We start from the raw sequence: 22,398 nt of genomic DNA on the forward strand, positions 1-22,398 counted from the left end.
CATGAAATCAATTTCCGTTAAGTAATTAATAAAATATGTCACTTTGCCAAGTTATACCAATAAAAACGTGACACGTGTTATTATTAATTTCTGACTTTCAAAAATAATAATTAAGATTTTTCACATCATTTTGCGATGTTAGTTAAGATTACACATTAGCCCTCACTCCACGTCATGCTGCTGTAGTAAATTAACATAATCTCTTATATTCCAAAATTTTACCATGTGCATAACTTTCCCTCATTTTCATCTCCCTGAGTAAAATTTTAGGGATAGAGGAGACTAGGTTAATTTACTGTTGTAGTATAACTTGACAAAGTAACAGATTTTGTTAAGTTACTTAAAGGAAATTGATTTTAGAGAGTAAACTATTATTTTGGCCTACCCTGAGAACTTATCAATTGTTTTTTTACCACATGGAGTAATTTATAATTTAGGCCAACCATATTGACCAATTTTTCATTTATCACTTAAATTTAATTTTAAATTCTTTATGATAAAGAAATTAAATTAAAAGCGGAATTGTTAAAATAAAAATACTAGGTTATCTCTTGGTGTTCTACTGATGTTCTCTTGTTCCTAGATAAATATTACTTTCTAAAAAAAAAAAAAAAAAAAAAAGGTTACTTTTAATTCTCCCATTTAATTTTTAGAAAATTATAATAAATATTTAATCCGTCAGTTATAATCCCAGGCAACAACTGTATATAAATAAATGCTTGCAAGTAATTGAGTGTAGCATTAATTTTAACTTTGTCCCAATAAAGGTTGATTAATGAAGAGCCTCCAAGCAAGGCAGCCATTACAAAGTCTTTACTCGTCATTGATGAGGTATGTACCATAACGGCGATCATTATTATTTCTTTTTACTTTTGGCTCAACCTATTTTTACACTTTTTTTTTTTTTTTTTGTCTATATTATAATTAGGGACAGAGTTTCCTTCTAAACTGGGTCGGAGAAATTTTCTTCAACCTAATCTATAAAAATGACATGTATCTTTTTTTTTAATAACATATGAGATGCACATAAATTTTTAGTAACATTTATTTCAACTTTGTCTATACTATTAAGAAACATGTGTATCTCACATGTTCAAAGGACACATATCATTTTTATAGAATAAATTGAAAGAAATTTCTTTAACGCAGTTTGGAGGAAAACTCGTCCAATAATTAGTGCCCACATTCCTCTATTTCTTAGTCAATATTATTTAAATGGAAAGAAACTATTTTCCATCTTTGACTTTTTAATTTCCAAAACCTCTCCCCCTCTTAGGTTTTAGCATATTTTCTAGGAAAAAATGAAAAATTAATTTACGTGGTTTACCCAATTAACAATTAGCTCTTTATGGTATTAAAATGGGAGACTGCTAGAAGCTAAACAAATTAATTTAGAAAAATTTTCAAATTGACATGGTAGACCGTGAGTTGCAGACAAATGAGAGGGAATTGCATTTTTTTTTTTAATTTAAAAACCCTTACCATATCAATTTAGAAATTTTGCTGAGTTCATTTGTTTGGCTCCCTAGAACTTCTCATCAGAGTCAAAAAAAAAATAATAATAATAAAATAAAATTAAAATTAAAAATTACACCCTACAGTCATGTTGAAGCATAAAAATTCAATTCTAAGTGACATAAATAATTAAAAAAGTGTCATAAAATATGAAATAAAATAATAAAAAGGCTTCCAAGTACTATTTCTGCATCATTTTTGATTGTCCATGTGTTAACAGAAATTGTTACAAAAAAAAAAAAAAAAAAAAAAAAACAGAAGTCAATATTTTCCTTTTTAAACAGTAGTTTGACCATCATTTTCCAAACATATATATATATATATATATATAAAAGAATTGATTTCCACAGTAATCATGGCATAAGATTAAGAGAACCATCTACATTGAGAACTTTATGTTTTTTTTCAATTCTTTAAAATCCTTGGCCATGAAAAAACCCATGAAGTCAATCAAAGTCTCAACCAGATTGAGGAGATGACAATCTTCCACCCTATTGGAAAGCTTTTTCTCCCCTTTATTTTCTTTCTTTGTGACTATAAATTATTGTATTTTATTATTTTCTGAAGTGTGTGTGGGGTTATATGAGATAGAGACAATAACTTTAGACACGATTCGTGAATTAAACATGAAATTAACGGATTAAAGTTGAGGGATCTAATCTGTTTAATTAAATGAGTCGGGTTATGACATATATAATTTATACTCATATTTCACATAATTCAAACTCGACACACAACATACGAACCTATAACAAAATTAGCTTAAATAGATCGAATTAAAGTTTACTTATATAATTTTTCACACATTTTTTTTATACGAATTGAATCTAATACGCAAATACAAATTAACACTCCGTACCGTACGCGGAAGAAAACCCAGACAAGCAATGGGAAGAATCATCTTATTGACTTTTCAACATATATGAATGCCTCAAAGTTCACAATAAAGGAGCTTTTGTTTTTTTTTTTTTTTTTTTTCTTCTAATTACTATAAAGCAGTTTGACCATACCATTTACGATGAATTCTTCCTTCATGATTATCTGGGGGACCCATGTTTACTGGTCTAAGCCAAAGCTTTGATGGCTTAGGCTTCAAGGAAGAGCATTACTCTCTGGTTTCCGAAATGGAAAATAGTAGAGTGAGAGAGAGAGGGGTAATCCCACCGAAGAAGAAATTCAAAAACCGGCTTATATAAAATGGATGTCTCAAAGCTTATATACATATCTTGGAGAAAAAAACTCAAAATCTCTTTAACCGATCTCTACGACGACTCACTCTATCTACATGACAAAAGTTGATCTATTGAAGTGATCAGTTGGATATTGATTCAGTTGGTGTCGGTAGCGGCATTTTTGTCCACTAATTTCTAAAAGTCAGTTAAGTCGATTAATTAACCGACTTCATACCGACAATAAATAGTTTCGACTTTTCAGTTAATAGGTAGTCGGTTACAAATTTTTATATTAAGATTTATCAATTTTTCTTGTAACTACAAAATTAGTAAAGAAAATGTTTTACAAATGAAAAGAAAAAATAAATTCATAAAACATGAACCAAAATGACAACTACAAATCAACTCTGACAAACACAATAACAAAAGTTACCAGATAGAATTCAAAATTCACTTGAAAAATCAGCTAAGTCGGTTAATTGTTAGTTAACCGATAAAAAAAATTTTCTACTACCTTACAAACCGAACTGATGTCAAAACAGTATTTTTATTCTGCCTACCGAGTCACCGATCACCAAAAGTCGGTCGTCGATCGGTGACCACCACCACCACCAACCGATAAAAAAAAATTTCTACTACCTACCTTACAAATTGAACTAATGTCAAAACAATATTTTTATTCCACCTACTGAGTCACCAACCACCAAAAGTCGTTTGTCAGTCAACCCCTATTTCTAATTTTCAATCGAAATAGTGCCTCTTACTGATACCCATAAGAAAGTTTCTTTCCAATCATGGGCCAGCTTTTCTATGGAAAAATATTATTTAAAAAAATAAAAATAAATTATTATAAACAAAGGAATGCGTGACTCGAAACCACAGGGACAGTAAAACAAAGACTCGAAGCAGTCCCTGTTATTGACATCATTAAGAAAGTTTCTTTCTAATCATGCGGAAGCATTTTCTATGGGAAAAAGATTATTTTAAAAAATAAAATAATAATAATAATTATAGAAAAAAGGAATCCATCATGGTTCTTTCTTAACTTACACGTTTTTTTGACTGCTGTTCAACCAAAAAAACATATATAATGTAGAAAGAAGAAGAGATAATATGCAAGGAAAAAGTCATGGGATTTTATGTGTTGAAAAGAAGTGTGGCATAGATAAGCTCATTCCATGCGTCAGGGACCCCAGGAAGGCACCAATGGCTGCAATCCTGCCGCCTTGTGGAAACTTTCTTGCCAAAGATTGATGGGTGGCCATCCTTGCGGAAATTAGTCAGCCTTGTCACGTTTAACAGTTTCACTGGAACCTGCATCTCCTTGACCACCTCCTCCACTATCTTCATTTTCTGTGGATAGTTATTCAGGATGGCCCCACTCAAGACTGGTCCTGTTTCCCCATTGCATGAGCCGCCAGAGTCCCAATCTCCACCTCTGTTTCAATGAATTTCAGTCAATATCACCTTTCTTTTTTTCCTTTTTCATCTAGGAAAAGTTACACACGAGAATAATAATAATAATAAAATAACATTAGGCATTCTTAGTTTTTTCTTCCTTGTGATGTTCAAAGATTTGAGAGAGAGGCGTGTTATTCTTTTGCTTCTGCTACATTGGTGGGTATCAAAGCCTTGTTATTCCCTGGCTTGATGGCTAATGTGGGAACCTCCCTAGAAATGATGCTATCAAGAGAGGAACTTCTACAAGGGCCAAATTCATGGATTTTCAAAGTGGAACGTAGTAAACTTAACATGAGAAGCAATAAGTTTTGCGTGATTTTCAGAAAACTCTTGCTTGACCAAGAGTAGATTCAGATGTGAACCACGAAAATGACAAGACACATGATGGCAGGGCTCACTTTCGAACTGTTCATGATTTTGTTCATATGCCTCTAAATAGGTAGCCAACCTATGAGGAGAACTCTAGAGCCTGCCTAAGGCGTATTCCAAAGATTTGAAGGTGCCAAAAACTATAGGGGTTGTAGTGATCGCGAACTAGAGATTTTCAAATAAAAATTGATCTACCAAGTTTTAATGGTTACATATCCATATAGAAGATTTGAACAAAGATGAGAGATTCTTTAAATGGAGGTAAACTGAATAACGTACTGTTGATTAGAGTTAGTTGTCCACCCCGAGACAAATAGATCTTACAACTAGCCAATACTTTTTCCGTTTTCTCAACTACCCCATCTCAAATAGCTTTGGACTTGAAAGAAACACCCATGGAAAGTCCAAAATATTTCATGGGAAGAGAAGGGATGCTACAATTTAAAATATCAGCCAGTTTTTCTTCATGTGGAACCTCCTCCACTACAACTAATTCAAATTTTCAAAGATTGGCCTTCAAGCCTAAAATTTCCCCAAAACACGAGAATGTGACCCAAATTATAGATTTGATCATGATATGCATCACACATAATAAGTGTATCATCTGCAAAGAGAAGATTAGATACTTTCTAGTGGAGCAGCGTTCTGGGATTCTACTTGGAGTCCTGAAAAATAACCCCCAACCATAGCTCTAGATAGCATCCTACTGGAGTCTCCATGACAATCACGAAGAGGTGAGAAGCGAGAGAGGGTCCCTTAACGAAGGCCCTGAGAACAAACAAAGAAGCCATGCGGACTACAATTAATCAAAAGGGAAGCGGGCCTACGAGAAACAAGTAAACATCCATTTCCTTCACTTAGAACCAAATCCAAGATGCTTCATGAGATAGGAGAGGAACTGTCAATTGACATGGTCATAGGCTTTTTCCAAGTCCAGCTTGCAGATAACACAAGGACTACCTGATTTCAGCATGTGGTCCAGATGCCCATTAGCTATAAGAACTGGGTCTAAAATTTGTCTTCCCTTATAAAGGCATTTTGATTGTTTGATATGAGCACTCCCAACAAGTGTTTCATTTTGATAGCAAGGACTTTCACCAAGATTTTATAACCACTCCCCACTAGGTTAAAAAAAAAAAAAAAAAAAAACCATAGTGAAACTCCAAACCATTAGGCCGCCAAGTAAAAGTTTCATTAAAAAGATTCTTTTAACACTGAATGATAGTATCATTGATCTTCCCTTGGGCGGAGGTAATGTTACCGTCAATACAAAGACTAGAGATAAAGTTATTTCTCTTACGAGAGTTGGTGTCAGTCAGATACGGTCTATATATATCATTATATATTTAGCCATAATTAGTCTTTCTAGTTATGGCATGTTCTTGTATTATAGCTATAGTATATTGTAATTAATAGATAGATTTTAGTTACCTTATTTATTTCCCTAGATTGCTGTAATCGCTGAGATACAACCTGTAAATACCTAGACAATTTCTATATAATACGAGGAACCCTCACATTGAGAGGTATTCAATACAATTGACATGGTATCAAAGCCATCATCTAAATTAGGGTTGTTATAGGTTTTCAGTTACCTGTTGTTTTTTTTTGTGGCGGTCGATAACTTCGATCATTCTGGTGGGTTCTAAACTGCTATTTGGCAGTTTTTTGTTGAGGGTTGAGGCAGTCTATATTGATTAGTGGCTGTCGGGAGAGCCTTTGGAGGTTGTGGAGAATCCTTGGTGGCTGTCGGCGATCTGGGTTGTCGGAGATTTGGTGCTGTCGGCAGGTTCAGGTGTGGCGGATTCTATTTTGGTGTGGTGTGGAGCGTTTCCGGCGATTTGTGGTGGTTGTCGGCAGACTTGGGCTTTCGGCGATCTCCTTGGTGGCTGTCGGTCGTTTTTGGGCTGTCGGCGATTCTGGTGTATTTGGGGCTGACGGCGGCGTGGTCGTGAAGGATTTGGGGCTGTCTGCGATTCTGGAGGAGTAGGGGCTGACGGCGGCGTGGTCGTTTTGGGCTATCGGCGATTCTGGAGGATTTGGGCTGACGGCAGCATGGTCGCATGATCGTTTTGGTTGCTGTTTCTGTTTGGTGAAGACGTGAGGTGTTATTTGGGTGCTGTTTGGTGGGCTTGGGCTTGATTGGTAGCTGTGGGCTCATATTTTTAGTTGCTGGTAACTTTGGGTTTGCTGGGCTTGGGCTTAGTTGCTGTTTGGGGTTGCTGATTGGTGTTTGACTTGTGTAGACTTGGGCTTGCTGTCCAACAGATCTGGTGGGCTTATTACTCCTTTATCAGGTGTTTTAATTTCTAATTTTCTTATTTCATCATGTCTTCTAGCGAGGCTTTTGGGGTTCGTTTTACTGGAAAAAATTATTCTGCTTGGGAATTTCAGTTTCAATTATTTGTTATGGGAAAAGAGTTGTGGGGCCATATTGACGGTAGTGATCCAGCTCCTACGGAAACTAAGGAGTTGGCTAAGTGGAAGGTCAAGGATGCACGTGTGATGTCTTGGATCTTAGGGTCTGTTGATCCTCTTATTGTGCTCAATCTGAGGCCCTATAAGACTGCGAAGACTATGTGGGAGTATTTGTTGAAAGTTTATCATCAGGACAATACCGCACGCCGTTTTCAGCTGGAATATGAGATTGCTAGTTACACTCAAGGCAATCTCTCCATTCTGGCGTATTTTTCTGGTTTTCAAAATTTGTGGGGAGAATTTTCTGATGTGGTTTATGCGAAGGTACCTGCTGCATCTCTCTCTGCTGTTCAGGCAGTTCATGAGCAAAGCAAGAGAGATCAATTCCTGATGAAATTGCGCCCTGAATTTGAGGTTATTCGCTCAAATTTAATGAATCGGGATCCTTCTCCATCTTTGGATGTTTGTTTTGGAGAGTTACTTCGCGAGGAGCAATGTCTTCTCACACAGGCTACGTTCCAACAAGATTCCAACCCGAATCCAGTAGCCTATGCAGCCCATGGGAAAGGGAAGGGTAAGGATATGCGCAAGGTCCAATGTTTCAGCTGCAAGGAGTATGGTCATATTGCTGCCAACTGTGCAAAGAAATCTTGCAACTACTGTAAGAAACAGGGCCACTTTATCAAAGAATGTCCCATTCGACCTCAGAATCGTCAAGCTATTGCCTATCAGGCTGCAGTAGCCTCTTCTGCTCCAGTGATGTCCTCAGCTTCTTCTGCGGCCGGATCAGCTATTCTTACTCCTGAAATGGTCCAGCAGATGATTATGTCAGCCTTTTCAGCCTTAGGGCTCCAAGGTAATGGTACTATTTCTTCTAAGTCTTGGCTTATTGATTCTGCTGCATCCAATCATATGACCAGATCGTCCAATACTCTTTGCAATGTTCGTCCATATCATGGTTCATCCCATATTCAAGTAGCTAATGGGAGTCATTTAGCTATTACTGAAGTAGGAGATATCAATCCTTCATTCAGAGATATTTATGTATCTCCTGGACTTTCTAGTAGTCTTATTTCAGTTGGCCAGTTAGTTGAAAAAAACTGTGATGTCCATTTCTCTCGTGATGGTTGTCTTGTGCAGGATCAGGTGTCGGGGAAGATACTCGCGAAGGGGCCTAAAGTTGGCAGACTATTTCCACTGCACTTTTCAATTCCTAGTTGTTTATCTTTGGCTTGTATGACAGTTAACACTCCGAACGAAGTATGGCACAAACGTTTGGGTCATCCAAACTCTGTTATTCTGTCTCATATGTTAAATTCTGGTTTGTTAGGCAATAAAGAACGTGTTTCTAAAAATTTGTCATTTGACTGTTCTGTATGCAAGCTTGGTAAGAGTAAAACTCTTTCGTTTTCTTCTCATGGTAGTCGTGCTGCAAAATGCTTTGATATTGTGCATAGTGATGTATGGGGCATTTCTCCTATAATTTCTCATGCTCGATATAAATATTTTGTAACATTCATAGATGATTTCAGTCGGTATACTTGGGTCTATTTTCTTCGGGCCAAATCTGAGGTCCTGTCTGTTTTTCAGACCTTTGTAGCGTATATTGAGAACCAATTTTCTACAAGTATTAAGATTTTGAGGTCTGATTCTGGTGGAGAATACATGTCTCGCGAGTTTCATGATTTCTTACACCACAAAGGAATTGTCTCTCAGCGCTCTTGTCCTTATACTCCGCAACAAAATGGGGTGGCGGAACGAAAGAACCGACATCTCTTGGACGTTGTTCGCACCTTATTGCTTGAGTCATCTGTTCCTTCTAAATTCTGGGTTGAGGCATTATCTACCGCAGTTTACTTAATTAATAGACTGCCCTCTCAGGTCTTGAATTTTGATTCTCCTTATTATCGATTGCATCATCAGCATCCTAGCTATCTTGATTTGCATACTTTTGGATGTGTTTGCTTTGTTCATTTACCTCCTCATGAACGTCACAAACTTTCTGCTCAGTCTGTTAAATGTGCCTTTATGGGTTATAGTATTTCTCACAAAGGTTATGTTTGCTATGATCCTTGTTCTAACAAAATTCGTATATCTCGTAATGTTGTTTTCTTTGAGAATCAATGTTTCTTTTCTACACATGTTGAATCATTGCCTGAGATTAGTATTCTACCTTGTTTTGATGACTTGCCTCCTTTGCCTGAGCGGTTCAAACCTGGAATTGTGTATACTCGACGTCTACCAACTTTGCCCCTTACCGAGACTGACCCTTCATCTGAAACTGTTCCGACAACTCCTCCGATTGACCCGCCATCTGAGACAATTCATGAGTCTGGTCCTCGACGCTCTACTAGGGTATCACGTCCTCCTGATAGGTATGGTTTTTCCCACACTTCTTATAATGCTACTTTATCTTCTATTTCCATCCCTACATGCTTTTCCGAGGCTGTAAAATATGAATGTTGGCGGAAAGCGATGGATGAGGAACTTCGGGCTCTCCAAGACAATCATACATGGGATGTGGTTCCTTGCCCCTCTCATGTTAAAGCCATTGGTTGTAAATGGGTTTACTCGATTAAGCTTCGCTCTGACGGGACTCTGGATCGGTATAAAGCCCGATTAGTTGCTCTTGGGAATAGGCAAAAATATGGGGTGGACTACAAGGAGACATTTGCTCCGGTCGCGAAGATGACCACAGTGCGTACAATTATTTCTATTGCCGCCTCCCAAGGCTGGCCACTTCACCAGATGGATGTCAAAAATGCTTTTCTTCATGGTCATCTCAAAGAGGATATTTACATGCCTCCTCCTCCGGGTTTGTTTTCTTCTCCATCTGCCGGTGTGTGTAAGTTAAAGCGGTCTCTCTATGGCTTAAAACAGGCTCCCCGGGCATGGTTTGAAAAATTCAGGTCTACTCTGCTTCGCTTGTCCTTTGTCCAAAGCCAATATGATTCTTCTTTGTTCCTTTGCAAGACTCCGACTGGTCTCGTTCTTTTACTTGTGTATGTGGATGATATTGTCATTACGAGCACCAACTCCAGTTTGATTGCACATCTCAAGCGGAATCTTCAAGACTCTTTTCATATGAAAGACCTTGGTCCTCTTACGTATTTTCTGGGGTTGGAGGTGCACACTGATTCTTCCGGTATATTCTTGAATCAACACAAATATACCCAGGACTTGATTAGCCTGGCTGGTCTTCAGGATTCTTCTTCGGTGGATACTCCTATGGAGGTTAATGTGAAATATCGACGTGAGGAGGGTGATCTTCTCTCTGATCCTACTGTGTTCCGACAGTTGGTAGGCAGCTTGAACTATTTGACTATTACTCGGCCTGATATTTCCTTTGCTGTCCAGCAGGTTAGCCAGTTTATGCAAACTCCACGCCATCTTCATTTAGCTGCTGTTCGACGTATCATTCGATATCTTCGAAGGTCCCCTGGCCGTGGGTTGTTCTTTCCAACCGGCTCTCCTCTTCGCCTTGTTGCTTATAGTGATGCGGATTGGGCAGGATGTCCTGACACTCGGCGGTCTGTCACGGGTTGGTGCATGTTTCTTGGTGATTCTTTGATTTCTTGGAAGAGTAAGAAGCAAGCTCGCGTTTCTAAATCATCTACTGAATCCGAATACCGGGCAATGTCTGCTGCTTGTTCTGAGATTGTCTGGCTTCGTGGGCTTCTGGCTGAGCTTGGTTTTTCTCAAACTGATTCTACTCCTCTTTATGCTGATAATACTAGTGCCATTCAAATAGCTGCTAATCCTGTTTACCATGAACGTACGAAGCATATTGAGGTAGACTGTCATTCTATTCGGGAAGCCTTGGACACTCGTGTTATCTCTCTTCCTCATGTTTCCACTGATCTCCAGATAGCTGATGTCTTCACGAAGGCTATGACACGACAGCGTCATCAGTTCCTTGTGGGCAAATTGATGCTTCTTGATCGACCAGCATCAATTTGAGGGGGGATGTCAGTCAGATATGGTCTATATATATCATTATATATTTAGCCATAATTAGTCTTTCTAGTTATGGCATGTTCTTGTATTATAGCTATAGTATATTGTAATTAATAGGTAGATTTTAGTTACCTTATTTATTTCCCTAGATTGCTATAATCGCTGAGATACAGCCTGTAAATACCTAGACAATTTCTATATAATACGAGGAACCCTCACATTGAGAGGTATTCAATACAATTGACAGTATGCTGGTGAAAAATCTTGTGTTGTGATCCCCTTCTTTTAACCAGGTCGCTCTAGACTTCTACCTCCTACTAACTTCTTGCATAAGGACAACATTGAAGCCTCCTGACTTCTACCTCCAATTGTAACCCTTGCAATTGGATTCAATAGCAAAGAACAACTCTGAAGCATGTTGTTCAAATCCTTTGTAAGGAACTCTCAAAAAGTTTTCTCACCCATACCTCTGAACCCAGTTTGAGCTCTCCTTTTGTCTCACATTGGGGGTTGAGGAGTTAAGTGGGAATTCACGGAAGTGATACAGAGTGCACCTCTTTTGCAAGGGGATGATGTCACAACAACTGGACTGGTGCACTTAGGATCGGCTATGTTAGTATCCTTAAAGAGGTTGGGATCATCCCTACCGAAGCCATACACAGAGTCATCCAATACCTCTTACCAAAACCACTAGGATTCACAAGAGACCCCAATAGTAAAAGCAACCAAAGGTAGAAGCCTACTGAGGACATCCGAGGGCGAGATCGACACAATGCCAGAAGATAGGGTAAGTTACACCGTATGGAACAATCCTTGTAATCAATTGCTGGTGGAGAAGACCATTGACACAATGCCACATTATCGACCATCGTGAGCGGCCAGAAAGCTTCTCTCTCATCCCACAGAAATCTATCAGAGGTAAACCTTCCCATGTTCTACTATTCGTAGCCTTAAGGAGTTTCCCCTGGCTCGAGAATGAGCTCAAATGATTCTGATTCTACAGAGAAAAACCTCCCCATGGGTCCTACATTCCACCGGCAGACTCAAGGTAACAGAAACTACACAACAAACTCTCCAAACATTGATGACAACATCATCCCGTGACCCCCAAAACCAACCCAGAACCAAAAGTGCTAAAAAACGAAGAGAACCGAAAATTAGCAGGACACGCCTGCACACAATGCCTAGGGGGGAGAGAGATAGAGAGAGAGAGAGAGTCCTACTTCACGTAGTGATAGTTAGGCTTTTCTTTTCTTATGATTTGTTTTGTTTTGTTTTCATTTCTTTACCCACTAAATTTAAGAATCCGAAAAAATACAAGTCTTTTGAATTTTTTTTTCAGATTTTTCCTACTAAAAGTAAAACTTCTATCTTTTTCTTTTTTAAGGCTTCTACTTATTTTAAGAATTTTCATTATTGAACCTTATTATATCATTGAAATAACTAAGCTTATTTTTGAGTTATTTTAATAATAGTGTTCACAGATTCAATAGAGACATATTCTTCTCTTTTCTATTGCTTCCACCAAGTCATATTTCTACCTCTTTTATACTTTCTTAATCAACAACTGTGGATAGAGCAAAAACTGCAGTTATAAATTGCACTGCTTAATTAATCAACCTCAAAGGGTTAAACTAGTGATTCCTAAAGTCAAGTTGATTTTTCGTCTTCCTCACTTCAAGATAACAGACTTCATGAGTGAAACATTCTTCATTTATTTAATTAGGTACTTATTCATTTTTTCAAGGTGCTCCAAAGAAATTAAACTAAAGGCAAGGCTATCTGGAAAATTTTAGCACCTAAAGAAAATGGGGAAGAAAGTAAACAGGAAATATGTACCTAAAATGGGCAGAAGAGTATCCACGATAGATGACCAACTGCTTCTTTGGATTCACATTTTTATCAACCCAATTTGCCCAGGTCCTCAAAGCTCTTCTATAGGCCTCAACTGCGTCAAACTTTGGATAGAGATAATCACCTTCTTTATAGTAATTTTTCCTGTGTCAACCAACCAAATTTCTTACACTTTCAGGGAGGCTCCACTTGTTTTCATGAGAAATAAGACTAGAAAAAGATGTCTGTACCATTCAATTGAACTTTTTACCAGTATGATTTTAGTGTCTCCGTGGCTTAAGCATTTCCAAGATAAGACAATTAAGGAATAGACATTAACAAGTGTTACTAAACACACTATATTTTTGTGCTACAAGAGAAAAAGTAAGGGGTCTTCTGGACCCATTTCCAAGATAGATGGTTGTAAATGCCTAAAAAGGATCGAAATGGCTGGAAAAATCAAAATTAACAGTAAAAGTATTAGTCCTTAATTTCAATGTAACAAAATACAAGAAAAATATGACAAAGATGCATGGCAAAAATGCAACAAAATACAGCATCATAAATTACAATGTATGGACTAGAAGCCCATGTACCAAGAAATATGACAAAGATGCATCATATATCCAAAATGTACTTTCACAAGCATTGGAAGAGCAAAAGTGGTTTGATATTGAATGAGCAGAGATAGCATTGCATGTAAATGTACAGATAGCAGAAAATATAAATCGTGAAATATATCAGTGAAAATTGCAGACGTACCCCCGAGCAGTTTTTCCATGAGTCCACCAATGGCCTGTATTAAAGACAAGAATGTCAGCCCGCCTCCAACGTTTAGATGTCTTGTCGATTTGATCTATTGATAGAGTTGGATTTGAGTTCCCCTGTCCATTAATACGAAAACCTTCCTTCACAAGGAAATGGGACCTCACAAATTCCACTGTACAGTCGTAGTCCTGACAAAGTATTTTGAAAAACTAGTCAACCACTATTTGGTGCCTGTTAATATGCCATATTCCAATAAATAAGCTAACCCAAAAATGACCATAAATATATATTCCTTCCTTAATAAGTAATGCTCAGGTGTAGATTTAAATAAATGGAAACCAAGATAAAATGCTAACTGAAGGGACCGGAATCCAACCCCAATGCGTAAAAAACATGCAATATGCAGTAATTATATCAAATAAAATTCAGCAACAATAATAAACTAAAACTACCAAAAGCAATAATTCATCCACAAAATCAACAAAAGAATTTTGTGGACAAAATGGAAAACCTTTGAACACATCAAAGGTAAAATCCTTTTGAACACATCAAAGCCATCTTCTATGTGCTCAGTGAGGGAGACAGGAGAATCCCATTTCTGGGAGTTTGTTCCTCTTTTGTTTTTATTTAATATGTGCTTACATAGTATTAATTGTGGAGTAATGACCCTTAGTTGTGTTGCAGTTTTGTTTGCACAAATACCTATGGGGTTCATGATCCAAGGGTTAATTGAGAAAGTTACATTCACTTATGAAAGCTCCCTCAGTGGCTGTACTCTTGGAACAAAGACACACAAAGATGTGCGTGTCAAGAGTACACACACAAGTATGAGTATTCATTATGTTTCACGTACTTATTATGTTTTCAATAAAATAAGCATAGAAATATGAAAATGCTTAATAAAGCTACCAACTAGACTTCTTACCCGTTCCCACCTCCAATCTAACAATGCACAAGAGGAGACACATCTTTTGAAGAAACAATGTAGAATGCAAAATGTATTTTTAAGTAAAGAAGCTTACAAGAATGCAATGGTTTTTACATACCACAAATTTGAAGACAAAATAGCCTCTTCCTTTTGATATTTTGTGGCCATGGATCTCATGCATTCTGCTCTTATTACGCAGCCCTTCTCGGAGGAGACATAGGATTGACTCAAACTGGTTCCGGTTCATGGAATCTCCAACCAGCATCAGCCTTTTACCTCTTAGTCTCACCAAGAAGTCTGTTGCATTAAACCTACGAGTGAAAAGGAATGCAGAAAAGATATGTACTTCCAATGAATCTGATAAATTATCAAGACTGCGTTATTATATACTGGTAAATCAATTTCAGTACCATTTTCAAGAGCAGGATTCAAAAAAATCCCCACATTTAGAAGCAACTGGAATTTCAAGACTAGCTGTAAAATTTATAGTGACAATTTAAATTCTGAGATAATAATAGTTCGACAAAAATGCACAATTTCTGGCTGAAAGAAAAGAAATTACTGATCCTACAAGATTCTAGCATACTAATTCTTCCCTCTTCACAAAACAAATGGAGTATGAGTTCTTTCAAATGATTCAATTCACTATTTACATTAGAACTTGTTATAAAAGGATCAATATCAGCTGCATATGAAACAGGCTAATCTGCAGATCTGGAATGCTAATATATTTTATCCAGATTAGAATAAAGTCAATTGCATATGGAAATCATAGCCCATTTACACCAGACAAGTTCACAGGTTTGATCATGTTTTTTATTTTTTAGCTCATTTCTATGTCAGGACCTGACATTATGTTTTCAACCATATAATGTTACATCACACACCGTCTTCCCCTCCAATCTTTGTAAGAGCTGCCACCACTTCCCCATTATCCTCGATTGTGGTGGTATTCAAAGGGGCAAAAGATCATTTAAGTTTGAGAATATGTGGCTAAAGGCTGAAGGATTTGTGGACAGGGTGAGGCAGTGGTGGTCTTCTTATCACTTTCAAGGATCTTCTAGCTTCATCTTGCCTCATAAACTTAAGGTTTTGAAAGCTAATTTTAGAATCTTGAATGAGCAGGTGTTTGATAATGTGGAGTCCCATAAAAATCTCTTTTGGAAGAGTTGTGTGTCTTAGGTGGATTGGAGGAAGAGAGAGCTTTAGCTGCGAGAGAAGTTGAGGAAAATCACGGTTATTAGTGAGTTGGAAAAAGCTACTTTATTGGAGGAGAACAATTGGAGGCAAAAGTCAAGGGCTTTATGGCTAAAAGAGGGTGACAAATGCACGAAGTTTTTTCATTGAGTGGCCAACTCAAATAGGAGATATAACTCAATTGAGACGCTGCCAATAAATGGCTTAGTTTCTTGTAATTAACTTGCTAGTAAGGAACACATTGTGCAATTCTATGATAGATTGTTTTCAAAACAGTTTAGCTAGCAGCCCAAGCTGATGGTCTTTCTTTCGACTCCATTGATGCGGACGAAGCCTCTTGGTTAGAGAGACCATTTGAGGAGAGTGAGGTCCTTGAGGTGGTAAGAGGTATGAACAGTGATAAGGCGCCAGATAATTGCCAATAGGTTGAGAAGGATTGTGGAGAAGATTATTTTGAAGCCCCAAAATGCTTTTGTTAGAGGTAGGCAAATCCTTGACTATGTGCTCATAGCGAATGAATGTCTAGATAGCATGTTCAGATTTGGTGAGCCAAGGGTGCTCTGCAAACTGGATATTGAGAATGCCTATGATCTTGTCAATTGGGAGTTCTTACTTTATTTGTTGAAGAGGTGTGGATTCGGAGAGAAATTGTGCTCTTGAATAGCACATTGTATTTCTTTGGTTTGTTTTTCCGTTTTGGTTAATGACAATTTGTTTGGATTCTTTAGTAGTTCTCACGGTTTGAGATTCAGAGACCCTTTGTCCCCCTTTTCTGTTTGTTATCGTCATGAAGGCTTTAGTAAAATGCTTTCTATAACTTTAATGGACATTTTCTCTCAAGCATTTATGTGGGGTATAAGACACTCTAATGTGATTAACATAGCACACATGTTGTTTGCGGATGACACTGCCAATCTTGACCATCTACACTATCTATGTGCCTTATTTTTATTTTTCAAAGCCGTTTCTGGTCTAATGGCTAAATTGGAATTGATTCCTGTGGGGTAATGTCAATAGTGTGGATAGGCTTGCGGGCATTCAACACTGTGAGGCTTCTTCTTTGCCTTTGAAGTATCTTGGTCTTTTGTTGGGAGCCTCTTATAAGGCCAAGTTTATTTGGGACGGTGTTGTTGAGCAGATAGAGTGGCAGCTAACTAGTTGGAAAAGGAAGTACTTGTCTATGAGTGGTAGGATTACCCTTATCAAGAACACCCTTTTCAATTTGCCTACGTATTTCATTTCTCTTTTCCCTCTCCTTGATGGTGTTGCAAACTGCATAGAGAAGCTTAATTGGGACTTCTTATGGGGTGGGCTAGGGTAAGAGTTCAAATTTCACATAGTTAGCCGATCCAAGATTTGTTCTCCGATTTTGAGGGTGGGGGGGGGGGGGTTCAAACTTTATGATGTTCAATCGTGCTCCTTTAGATAAATAACTATGGCGCTATATGCACGAGATAGAGGCTTGGTGCAAAGTTGTGGTGGATTCTAAATTTGGCAGTTTATGGAGTGGGTGGAATTCTAATGAACTTCTAGGGTTATATGGGGTGAGGTTATTGAAGAATATCAAGAAGGATTGGAGGATGTTCTCTAGTCATACTAGATTTAAGGTGGGAGATGGCTCCGAGATTAGATTATGATAGGACCTATGGTGTGGGGATAAGACCCTTAAGGAAACTTTTATGGATTTATATAGTATTGTGTGTGTGAAGGATGCTTTTGTAGCAATTCGTTTGGAGCTTTTTAGTGGCTACCATCGGTAGAACTAAGCTTTATTAGAGTGGTTCATGATTGGGAGGTGGATGTCTTTGCTTCGTTCTTCAAGTTGTTGTATTCCATGAGGTAAGACAAGGAGGTGAAGACAAGCTTTGTTGGGCCCCTTCCTAAAGAGGGTTGTTCGATGTTAGGTCCTTTTACAATGTCCTTGTTCGCAAGGATGGCTCTCCATTCTCTTAGAAAAGTATTTGGCAAAATATAGCTCCCATTGAGAGTGGCTTTCATTGCTTAGTTGGCTGCATTGGGGAAGATCTTTACCATGGAAAACCTTATGAAGCGGCATGTCATTGTGGTTGATTGGTGCTATGAGGGACGGGGATTTGCGGATCATTTTCTTCTCTATTGTGAGGTTGCTTATGCCTTATGAAATGCTATCTTCAGTCGTGTTGGGTTGTCTTGGGTTTTGCCTAAACAAAAAGAAGACTTGCTTGCTAGTTGGATGGGATCATTTGGTAGCACTCAAAGTGCAGTCGTGTGGAAGATTGTGCCTTCTTGCTTTTTGTGGTGTCTTTGGGGAGAAAGAAATTATAGAAGTTTTGAAGACCGCAAGAGGGCGATGGTGGAGCTTAAGTCTTTTTTCTTCAGTACTCTTTACCTTTGAACAGCTATGTTTGTATTTCCTAATGTGCTTAGTTTTCATTCTTTTATTGTTCTTTTTGTCTCCTTCTAGCTAGGTGTTTTTTTTGTATACTTCTTGTGTGATTGGGTTGCGCTTTTGCTTTTCAATAATATTTGGATTACTAATAAAAATAAAAATAAAAATAAAAAACATAGTATTTTGAAGTGACATTGGATAGTTCAATGGGAACTTATATTTTGTCATATGGTCCAAACTAATGGTAGAGTGAACTCAACCTCAAAGTCTTGAATAAAGTAAATATAAATGTCTCACCTAAGCTCTACCATAAGCTCTGGCCCAAGGAAAAGCAATTTTCATAACCAAGATGTTTGTCTTGATGTCCGGCAAGTTTTCATAAACTGTGGAAGTGTCATCTATGGACAACCTCACTTACATTAGCTGAAAGGGTTCCCTAAGGTCATACAAGTAGCTCTCAAATGGATGATAATTTATAAAGAAGAGGGCTTTAGCCGGAAATAAGTCACCTCAATTTCAAAGAAATCTTTACATGTTCGATCCTCAATCTTTGCGCAGATACACGAGCATATAAATTATTCTGTGTCCTGTTTAGTATTTACTATATGGAAACCAACTCTTATATAAACTCCAACAAGAAATGCAAGTTGCATTTTTACAATATAACTACGACAACATATGATGTGTTTATATAAAATTGGTTGAGGGCTTGTAAAAAAAGCATCAAATAGGAAGCTTGAAAATTATATCAAAAGTTTGTTAGCTCAAGATTCTTGGAACCTGTTGCACCTATGAAGGAGATAGAACTCAAGACCAATAATGAAAAGAATGAAGAAGAAAATGAAAAGTAAAATTGGGAAATGCACAACAACAATCAACCCCCAAGATATATATATATGTGTGCAAAATTAGTACATGATCAAGCTATTGAAACACTTTTTCACAATACCACATTCAACCTGCACTGTAAAGCAGATAAACTACCATTGCCAGCATGCTATAGAAGTCACTAATGGGGACATTTCTGGACAATGCATTTGATTTCAAGTCAACACAAGTGGGATATAAGTGTTCCCTATCACGACAGCTAGCGCTCTATGGTGATAGTTGAAAAGGCCTTTAGCCCTAATTGTTTTTTTTTTCCCAATTTTCAACTTTTCATGGACGAATTATGAAAAAATCAACTTAGAAAAGAACTTCAACCTGAAATGCAACTAGATATTTTAAAATTAAGTGTTATTTCTACGTTACATAAAATAGCAGCTCAGAGGTACTCTGGCATTAGGAGAAGCATTAATTAGGAAGCTTGAAACTCACTACAACTCGAAGCTTGGACCTAAGCAGATGCATGCCCCCTTTTCCCCCTTGACTGTGATATACTTATGGTATTTTACTAAGTAGATCACCATCCTTGTTTCCTCAAAATTTTTCTTAGCAACTAAACAAAAGATGTTAAATACTGAAGAAACCACATGGGCGACAAGCCATAAACCACCCTTTCTCTTAAATTTTCTTGACAATTAAATGAGAAAAGATTAAATAAAATAAAATAAAATTGATAGCTGTGGTATCCGGGGCTTCACCCCGACTAGATCCCTGGGACATTATTCAAGTCTCAAGACTCAGCAAAGCAATCAATTGACTGGACATCAAGTTAAGGGATTTCCCAAAAGAGTAATTGCTTTTCCTTCTTATTTTTTTCTTTTTGGTCTAGATCATTATTCACTTTGTTGCCTGAGGTTTCTGCATTTTATTTAAAATTGGGCAAGCTGCCCCAGAAAAATATTTGCAGCTCAGACTGCAGTTGCTAAACACAAGATGGCAAGGCTGAGCTCCAGAAAAAATTTGCACTTCAGGTTGAACTTTGGCAGAGTTTGTCTTTGCACAGCCTGGCTCAACTGATAGCCATTACCTCAACATGCTTGAATTGCTCATGGTGTCTAGGATTTCTACCAACATAAATACTTGCATGAATATCAAAAGACTCGTTTTTGGGATTGACATAAGAGGTACCATTTGACAGAGAAGAAACTGCATCCATTTCACCATGCACTATAAGCCCTGACTTCTTTTACTGCATGACACTGAACCTTTCAACAAATTGCACTCCTCACTATCCATAAATAGATACAAACAGAACAATGTGGCATGCTGCTTCCCCTTTAGGTTAGCAAGGCAAAGACATAACCTTCAACAAAGGCATCTACCAGGTAAGAAATAATGAGGTATAGTTGACTGACAAATCACCTCTTTAATCCCTTTTGGATCTGAAACATATGTACTCATAGGATTATCAGACTATGTGATACTCAAAGGTCATTATCCTCCAAAAATGAACATATACTTTGTCAATGGCAGACAAATACACACCTGACTAACCCACTTTTATGCAAAGTATAAGTCAGTCGATGAGAACTTTTCCATGGCAATGTTTATTTTTCTAATCATTCTTGCGTTGTCTTTCAAACCAAATATGTATAGAAACAAAAAAACAAAGAAAAAAGAAAAAGTTAAACATCTGTTTCATATTCTTCCCATGTATAAGTCTCATTTCTAAGTATTCAAGAAACAGTTCCCACCAATGAAGTTATAAAGGTTGTAAACATAATACGTTTCAGCCATGCTCTGTTTATTTCCAAATTTCACTTCAAAACCATCATCGGTGGAAGTATACTGAATTGCTACAAAGACACCTAACCATAAAACAAAAAAAGGACAACACAGACGAAACTTTGCACCCGAATAACAAGATGGATAAACCCAAAACAACACGTACCTCGGAAGATCACAACCGTCTGGCTTCCACCGCCACTTGAGATAGTCGGAGTCACCCCTACCATTGTTTTGGCAATCAAAAGCCTCATCAACGTACGGGCAAGAACCCGGTGTGTAAATTGGGTACCCTTCATCTTTCACCCAAGTACCCATATATAAATCACACTCTTGGACTCCCTCCGAGTATAAATCACCGCCATTACCATTCATTGTACCAAAAGATGCATTTTTTTGAACTGGGTCCTCCCCATCTTCACCAGAGAGCTCGCCATTGATGCTGTTGGAACTGTTCTTTTGAGAAATGGGAGAGATAGGTGAGTGAATGGGTGAGTGTAGTGGTTCTGGAGGAGAAACAGAGGGAGTGGGCTCGAATGCAAAGGAAAGGTTAGAATTGGTTCGTGAAGAAGAGAGAGGAGGGGGTTGGGCAAAGGGATCTCTGTATCTGTAGACGAAGAGAGTGGTGGGCTCGAGAGCTCGTTTGCTGAAGAGGAAAATGGCGAAGAGGAATAACGCGAGGAACAAAAGGGTGGTTACGATGTAACGATTCTTCTTCAGAGGAGTAGAGGAAGAGGCCATCTGGGGAGCTGGGAGAGCATGCTCTGTTCCTCTTCTTCTCTGGCGAGAAAGGAAAAGGCCGACGCCGACGCCAAAGCCGACAGGACGACAAACCTGAGGCTTATTTGGGAGGAAAAGAATTTTGTTGTCTCCTACTAGTTAAATAGAAATAATAAATAGAACTGTCTCACATAAAAATAATAAATAAATAAATAAATTGTTTCGTTTTTTCCTTCGTCCCCATCTTCTTCAGTTTCCTCCTAGTGGACAAAGGAGAAAAGGTATGATTGGAATTAAGCAAATCACAACTTGGAAATGAGGGTTCATCTTTGTCATGGGGGATCTGGGGTGCCTTTCCAGGGGTACAGCTTTGGCAGATACGCAGTGCACTTTTATTGGAGGGAATTTGGGCCCTTCTTCTCATGCATAAGACCATCCATAATTTTTTTTTTTTTTTTTTCTCTAAATATTTTAATTAAGTTTATTAAATTTAAAAAAATAATAATAAAAAAATAAAAAAGAAGAAAAAAGAAAGAGAGAGGGGATGGGGTGATCACCCCGAAAAAGTCTAAGTCTCAACCAACTCTGTATATATATATTTTTTAAAATCTATATCTACATCTAAACTTAACGATAAATTTGAATTCATTTAGAAAAAAAAAATGGTTAGGAGAATAAGGCTTGCATTTCTCTGATCACCCCACTAGAACTGTTGAACAGGATCTTATTCCGTTTAAATGAACTTGAAAGCATCCAGTTAGTTATACTTGAATGATATTTTTATTTTTTTACTTTGTGAGAGGACAAAAATATCCGTCTACTATAACTAATTGGATATTCTTCGGCTCAAATAGATCCTAAATATCACACCTTAAGAGCATCCTTATTGAGTTCAATAAAAGTTAAATTTAAAGAAAAAAAATCTTTTTTTTTTTTTGTTTAATTTAGAAAGTCATTTTTAAAAGGAACGAAATACCAAACTCACTATATATTCTTATACTTTAGTTAAATATTATTATTTTATTATTTTTTTAATTCTGTTTTAGTTATTGGTAGATGAGAGAGAGAAGGAAAATGAATAT

At 37.5% G+C, this 22,398-nt stretch overlaps 2 protein-coding genes across 3 annotated transcripts; one reads left to right on the forward strand and one right to left on the reverse strand.

Moving 5' to 3' along the window:
- Positions 1–3,649: 3,649 nt before the first annotated feature.
- Positions 3,650–21,464, reverse strand: TBL5 (TRICHOME BIREFRINGENCE-LIKE 5). Of its 2 annotated transcripts, none has more exons than XM_059604621.2 (5): positions 20,763–21,464; positions 14,540–14,732; positions 13,488–13,681; positions 12,732–12,890; positions 3,650–4,125 (listed from the first exon to the last, which is right to left on the reverse strand). In XM_059604621.2, the coding sequence occupies exons 1-5, from the start codon at positions 21,335–21,337 to the stop codon at positions 3,825–3,827; spliced, it is 1,422 nt and encodes a 473-aa protein (XP_059460604.2). In that variant the 5' UTR covers positions 21,338–21,464; the 3' UTR covers positions 3,650–3,824. The 2 variants fall into 2 exon arrangements, with proteins under 2 accessions (XP_059460604.2, XP_059460603.1); XM_059604620.2 differs by having other exon boundaries at positions 3,652–4,125; positions 14,540–14,718; positions 20,763–20,990.
- LOC148583855 (uncharacterized) lies at positions 6,896–8,395 on the forward strand. The gene is made up of 2 exons (XM_088510626.1): positions 6,896–7,791; positions 8,076–8,395. Exons 1-2 carry the CDS (start codon positions 6,927–6,929, stop codon positions 8,111–8,113), a joined length of 903 nt encoding a protein of 300 aa, XP_088366752.1. The 5' UTR covers positions 6,896–6,926; the 3' UTR covers positions 8,114–8,395.
- Positions 21,465–22,398: the final 934 nt, after the last annotated feature.

The sequence above is a fragment of the Corylus avellana genome, chromosome 9, assembly GCF_965113065.1.
Source record: "Corylus avellana chromosome 9, dhCorAvel1.hap1.2, whole genome shotgun sequence".
Taxonomy (NCBI): Eukaryota; Viridiplantae; Streptophyta; class Magnoliopsida; order Fagales; family Betulaceae; genus Corylus; species Corylus avellana.